The sequence below is a fragment of the Leptinotarsa decemlineata genome, unplaced genomic scaffold (genome assembly GCF_025532065.1).
Source record: "Leptinotarsa decemlineata unplaced genomic scaffold, Ldec_3_MD MMD2_tig00026328_RagTag_RagTag, whole genome shotgun sequence".
NCBI lineage: Eukaryota > Metazoa > Arthropoda > Insecta > Coleoptera > Chrysomelidae > Leptinotarsa > Leptinotarsa decemlineata.
The window spans coordinates 140,756-147,478 of NW_027412688.1; the positions used below are offsets into that span (position 1 = coordinate 140,756).

The following is a 6,723-nucleotide window of genomic DNA, read 5'->3' on the forward strand; positions in this document are numbered from 1 at the left end:
TATGGAAATATTATTACAAGTTAGTCTTCACCCAACCATTGTGAATAATAACAATAAAAATATTGGAACTGAATAAATTCAATTCATTCTTCACTATTAGCAGATTTTACTGCAAATTTGAAATCTTTTTACTCATTGGTGTATGATAAATATGGTTTATTGTTAATTTCACAAAGAAAAGAGTATTGCTGAATGTTAGTCACTTTAATTACATAATTCAGAACAGTTAATACAATGTATGTTCTCTCATTTGAAATTACATTTTACATAATATGAAATTTATATATAAGTCGTGATCTTATAAATGATGAAAAAGAAAACCAATTCTCTGGCGACTTATCTGTAACCGCTTCCACCTCTACCCCTCTGGTAATTGGACCGGCCAGTGTTTCCTCCTCTCGAAGAGTACTGTTGATTATGTTCTCTTTCTTGAACATATTGATCGGCGTAAGTTGATTTATTCGCTTGAAAAGAATCATAAGTTTTAGCTCTTTTAGTCTGTTGGAAATCCTGAGAGCTATAACTACCTCCGCTATTTCTCCTGTTGCCGCCATCATAATCGTAGTCTCTATTATTTCCACGGTCGTTGGCTCTACCACCACCACCATAACTACCAGAATTAGAATTGTCGAATCCTCTTCCGTAATTACCTTGACTTCGGGAATTATCATAGCTCCCCCCTCTGCTACCATACCCGCTAGATTCATTTCCTCCGTATTTATTACCGGCATTATAACTGCCAACACTATCGTAGCTTCTGTTATTTCCATAACCGGAATTATTATAATCTCCACGGGCCTGATTCGACTGGTAGTTTCCCCCTCCTGAGGAATACCCACCTCTACTTGAAATTCCGCCTCCTGATGAGTAATTATTTCCTCCGCCCCTCGAATAATTGTTTCCCCCTCCTCTATTAAAGTTTCCACCACCTCTATTGAAGTTGCCTCCTCCACGACCACCACCAGCCGGACCAGAAGATCTCTGTTGCCAAGAAGGCATTTCCGGAGGGGGTGGTGCTATCTCGGATGTTCTGCCTCCTCTATCAGGCACCTAAAATGAAAAGTTGGTGTAGTTATGACTGACATCATAGCAACATTTTTACCGGTTTTCATCTCGAATTTCTGAATACGTAAACGATCTGACTCTGCTACCAACAGACCATATCAGACAAGAATTTTATTTCTGAGTTGACTACTCTGTGTATTTTTTTAGTATCACCTGTCCTGCCAATTTTTCACAATGTTACTTTGACTAATTATTAGGAAAATTAAATTGAAAATGAATATGATGAAAATGACTTTCAAACAGCAAATAAAATTCAAAAATGAATACTACAAACTACACCTGAGAACTGATACTAATGACAAATACACAGAATACCCAACTTATATTCCAAAGGAAACCCTTATCCGATGTGGGTGATTTCAGGAAATTTTACATTGTTTGCTGGTGACCCCATCTTGTTATGGCATCTTGAAGATAAAAGTACCCTACATGACATAAATTCATTCATAATGCAGATATTTCACCAGGGAATCAAATAAAAAAAAAATTAAGGATATATCTGATCGTGTAGGAAATGTTATCTATTGATACTTGTTGAAGAAGGAAAAAATCCGAATATTCCTCTTTTAGTCGGGTATTGGCTTTAAGGAGCTTTGTCATTTGGAGAATTATACTCCTCTATCTAAATTTTTTAGAAGTGATGGATATGGTGACACCACCATTTTGGTTAAAGTTGGACAAATATTACTGGAATTTTCTGTGTATTTATGAAATCAATAATATCCTCAAAATTTTGATTAGCCTTTTTTAAAGAGGTATATTTCAAATTTTTTCTATAAGTATTACCTTCAGACAATCAATTGCATTTTTTATTCATTGAAAGGTCAGATTTTTCAGTGGGTAAACACCCACTGAAGCGAGAAGTTACGTAATTTTGTAGAGTAAAATGGTGGGAATTATGCAAACCTTTATTCATACAACATCAGCTTGTATCTTGCATCAATTTTCATATTAGAGATGACCTCTATAATCCATAAGAATAGGAAAAATATCTGCTATTGAACTAGTTGAAATAATCTGAATCTTCCTATCCCCACAACCAATCTAGATTCTTCGATCTATAACTGGGTAAAAATATTCACTAAATAACAGGATGAGAGTGCCGAGAGGAGCTATAATGCTGTAAGAAATAAAAAACTAGTGATTGAAAAGTCTTATCAAAGTTTATCTGAATTCTATAGTGATACATTTTAATATTTTTTCATCTTTCAGTCCTCTGAGGATTATTGTGGGTTTTTTGATAGTTTCAAAATCAAAACTGGGAAGGATGAATGTTTGAAGATTCAATTTCGAAATAGTTATTATTTTATACGTACGTATCTTTTCTTGATAGTCTTCAGATTTATTTGAACAAGGCAATTCATACACTCAGACTTTCAACTGTGGGAACCTACTACCCAGCTACTTACAACAGATTTCGAATCAAAAGGGTTATTTGACTAAATGATAATGAAGAGGCAGACCAAAAAAGGCTTTCCCCCAATGGATTTATAAAGTGTTACACAAAAAATACTTGCCTGTCCAATTATCACTTTATTAAGCTGTGATCTTGTATTTTTCCTCACTGAAGAATTGCTTGTTTTTTCAATGATAGCAATATCAGTTCTGGCTGCTATTAGATCAGATAAATCAACATCCGGATCAACTTTTAAGAGTTTACGATTCTCATGGTAAACTTTTTCAAATAAATCATCTTTACCTCTTGTTCTATCAGACCACTACAAAATCAAATTCAACATCCAGCACATTTTGAAATCTCAAATCATAAATATACCTGAAAAGACTGTATAGTGACATCCAACCGAGTAAGCAACATTTCTCTCCTGATTCTATATTCCTTGTTTAAATCATTTTGAACACCATTAAGAATACCCCATTGTTTTTCTGAAAGGAACCCATTGAATATTCCTTGACCAACAATGTCGGCTCCTGCTTTATTCAAAACTATAGGGATGGTGGGTCCGAGTTTTTGGAACAAAGTAGTTATTGATATATTTGCTGGAGGCTTCGGAAAACGTAGAGTTTGTAATATTAACCGCATGTCCTTTCCTTCAGGAGTTTCTTGCTGTAAAAGTAATGATTAGGTTATTTAAATGAAAACTCTTTTCAACCCTACTACTTACAAGTTTCAACTCAATTTTTTTTTCCGGCCTCTTATCTGCCAGTATGCGAGCTCCCATTAATTCCGTTAACAAGTAATCTAACAATAAGAGTCTATCCGAAACATTTTGTAAACGATCCGAAACGTGGCCGTGGGTTAGTGATTTGTAAGGACAATCTAAAAAAAAAACTAGATTCAACACATTTGAGATAGAAAAAAAAAAGGGATTCAAGTACTACTTCTCTCTAAAATACTTGTTGAAAACAAACTTCAACCACATGAAACAATAATTGAGAAAGCATTTTCTACTTTTATAAGTAAGTACAAAGCAATATTGCATACTTAATTCCTTAAGAAAGGAAGTAACTTCCATTATAAATGCCACAGAATCCTCGGGGCATGTTATAGCATTAACCTCTTCGTCGATACCTTGAAGAGTACGAATTTCATTGGTAAGGAAATTAATAACCTTGGTATATTCTATGCTCTTTGGTCCTCCTTCTATTGCTAGAGGAAAATGTGGCTTCTGAAGCAGTGGTCCAGAATATCTAAAAAAAAGAAATATTTGTCAAATAAGGTATCAATTTTTTGTTAACATATATGTTTGTTCATCATATTAAAACAGAATATAAAACAAATACTGCAACAGAAATAAGAATTTAACATGTTTGTTTTCTTTTATAGAACTGTAGTATTGTATTGGGTCATACTTTCTAGTCTATCAATACTGAAATATCTATACCTAAAGGCTGCCTTTTTTAAATTTACTCAAATGTCAAAATAATTTCTACCTTCAAAAAAAAAATAATGATGACTTACCCAATTGTGTCCAGTGCATCTAATATTTTCTCTTCTAATCTACTCATTGTGAAAACAATACTACTGAGAGTTTTTTTAAAGGAGATAGATTTAAATTTATCTTTAATCACTTAGAATATGTTATAACATTAAGCCGCTATCGAGTGGGGTTAAAATTATTCTCTTCTTTTAGTTCTTTTTAAAATATTACTATTCATAGAAAAAAACACAGTTCAGAATTCAACTGACAGATGACAGGTTTTTATGGACGGATGACACAGAACGATTTATTGAAGAATTTCGTTAGCCCATAGGACTAAAGCCACATAAATGTTAAAATGTTATAAAAATAAGAATTTATGAGTTTTTTTTTACCAAAACCCATTATAGTTCGCTGATTCTCCGTCGCTGAACGAGTTTTTAAATTCACCGATGATGAGTGATTCCAATAAGGCATGAAATCTGCACATTTTCATTATCTTCGCACATTTCTTATCTTTTTAGTTTTTGCGTATTTTAGTTTTTACGCATTTTTTGTGCATTTTGTATCCTGTCACTTTGCTTCAGAAGATCAATTCCGAATGTCAGATCCTTTTACGATTCAGTATTTGATTTAACATGCTCGATCGTGCTATGACACTTGACAGAAAAGCCACATGAGCAAAAAAAACAGTGCAAAGTCTGCGTTAACTATGTCATTTTGTGTCAGCACATCAGCTTGCATTAGAATGCCTCAGACTCGTTACTATTCAGAATGAAATTGAAGCAATCAATCAGAAAGTTTATGTTGAAATAGAACTCATTAGACCATGGTCCGAATTGTGCTCACAGCACTTACGACGTTAGGTCGGGTCCGATTTACGTGCGCGCGCCAACGTCTGTTTGCAGTGTTAATAATTCGGACCACTTGTGAGTGTGCTTACGAATTCCACAAGTTAAACATAACCTTACAATGCATTTTTTGAAATAAACGTGAGTACAGTATGTGGTGTAGCTGATGAAGATCGGAAAATGCTTGTATTTCTACCATTTTCTGCAATCGGGGAAAGTGACGAGAATGATATTGATGTGGAAGATATATTAGATATTTCGTCATCATCGAGTAGCTCCGAAGATGAACTGGTTAATACAATTCTCGTGTTAAACAAGAAGCGAGGAAAATTGGAGCTTAGACCTCGTATTCAACGTTACGTCGAAGAAAACGATTCCCAGATTTTCTATCTCGCCAGTTTCTTCAATTGACACGGAAAAACTCACTGACATTTTAATAAATTTTATTTCGGACGCTTGAATTCACAGAAATAAAACACTCGATAGTTCAAATAAATGGCGCAAAATAACGTCAATGTTCACAGTGCTAACGATCTGATCTGTGAGTACTGTGAGCACCACGGTCTGACGTCACATGTGACGTCATAGCGTTCACAACTCTGAACGGTGAGAATGAAAAGCACGATTCTGACCGAGAGTTGGTACGCTATGAGCGCTGTAAGCGTGATTCAGACCACGGCCTTACTGACTAAGACCACAGAATAATACACAATCAGAATTGGAACTATGGGGCAGCCCTTTGATCTCTATTTGGTGTTTATCTGAAGTCTCGCAGATGTTTCTCGTTTATCTAACAGCAGGACCATGCTGAAATTATATAAGTAGATTACCAGCAAACCGCGGATTCGAGGTCTCAGACACCTGACTATCAGTGCATTCCACTAAGCACTCACAACGACCACGCTCACGACCACGGTGTTTGCCGTTCCACTTGGTTCTGGGCGTCACAATCATTAACTCAAGTGGAATGGATTTTGGAGCGTTTTGAGCGTTCAGTTAAATAATACACATGGCGCGTTTAAAAAACAAAACAAAAAGTTGATGAGGTTATGTTACAATTTGTAAGTGGTATCAATAAGTTCTATTAATTGTTGGTTAACATGATTTATTAAACAAAAATTATGTATATACTTTAATTTTAGAGGAGTATTTAACTAATTTATGTTCGTATATAATAAAAATGCCTTTTACGGCGGCAGTTGGAAATTTGTTGGTGCGTCGAAATAATGCTCCACAAAGTACTAGTTCGTCCAGCTCAGATGAAGAATGGAATACAATTTTACAAAAATATAATCGTGAAAAACGAAAACTTAGACCACGTATTATTGATTACGATAATGTAATTACTCGTTATTCAGATGAAGAATTTAAAAGCCATTTAAGGTAAATTATTTTTTTATCACTGTATCTGAAATCAAAATGAGTTTCTTTTGACAAATATATTTTTATTGATAATTAAAGTTGTTGATTCATCAATTTAGGTTATGTTATTGACAAATGATGAAAATAACTTATAAACTGCAATTATGCTTAATAAGCTTCATTTAACAATAATATTTACCTGTTAACGCACGTTCAGCATCTGCAGGAGAAAGTTTAAGATCCACAACAGTATCTCGTTCGGCACAATAGAACGATATTGTTGTTGTCGCCATGTTTGCTGCTTTAAGTTTTAAAAATTGCGCTCAGTTTCTCAAAACGCTCACATCGACCCACCTCTTGAGATGGATCATCATGAGCTAGGCGTGAGCATAAGTAATGACGTCATTAATGACGTTTTCGTCGCGACCACAACGATCGCGGTCGCCATGTGGAACGCCTGAATGAGTATTTTAGGCGTTGTGAACGCTTAGTGGAACGCACCATATGTAATTTGCGTTCTGTGCTCAGACACAGAATATTAAGCATTCTGTCACAGATTCTGTGTT

General features: G+C 34.8%; 1 protein-coding gene across 1 annotated transcript; it reads right to left on the reverse strand.

Annotated features, from left to right (window-relative positions):
• Window positions 1-189: 189 nt before the first annotated feature.
• LOC111514540 (protein FAM98A) lies at window positions 190-4,211 on the reverse strand. The gene is made up of 6 exons (XM_023170794.2): window positions 3,986-4,211; window positions 3,509-3,714; window positions 3,189-3,343; window positions 2,840-3,130; window positions 2,583-2,783; window positions 190-1,050 (listed from the first exon to the last, which is right to left on the reverse strand). The coding sequence occupies exons 1-6, from the start codon at window positions 4,030-4,032 to the stop codon at window positions 337-339; spliced, it is 1,614 nt and encodes a 537-aa protein (XP_023026562.2). The 5' UTR covers window positions 4,033-4,211; the 3' UTR covers window positions 190-336.
• Window positions 4,212-6,723: the final 2,512 nt, after the last annotated feature.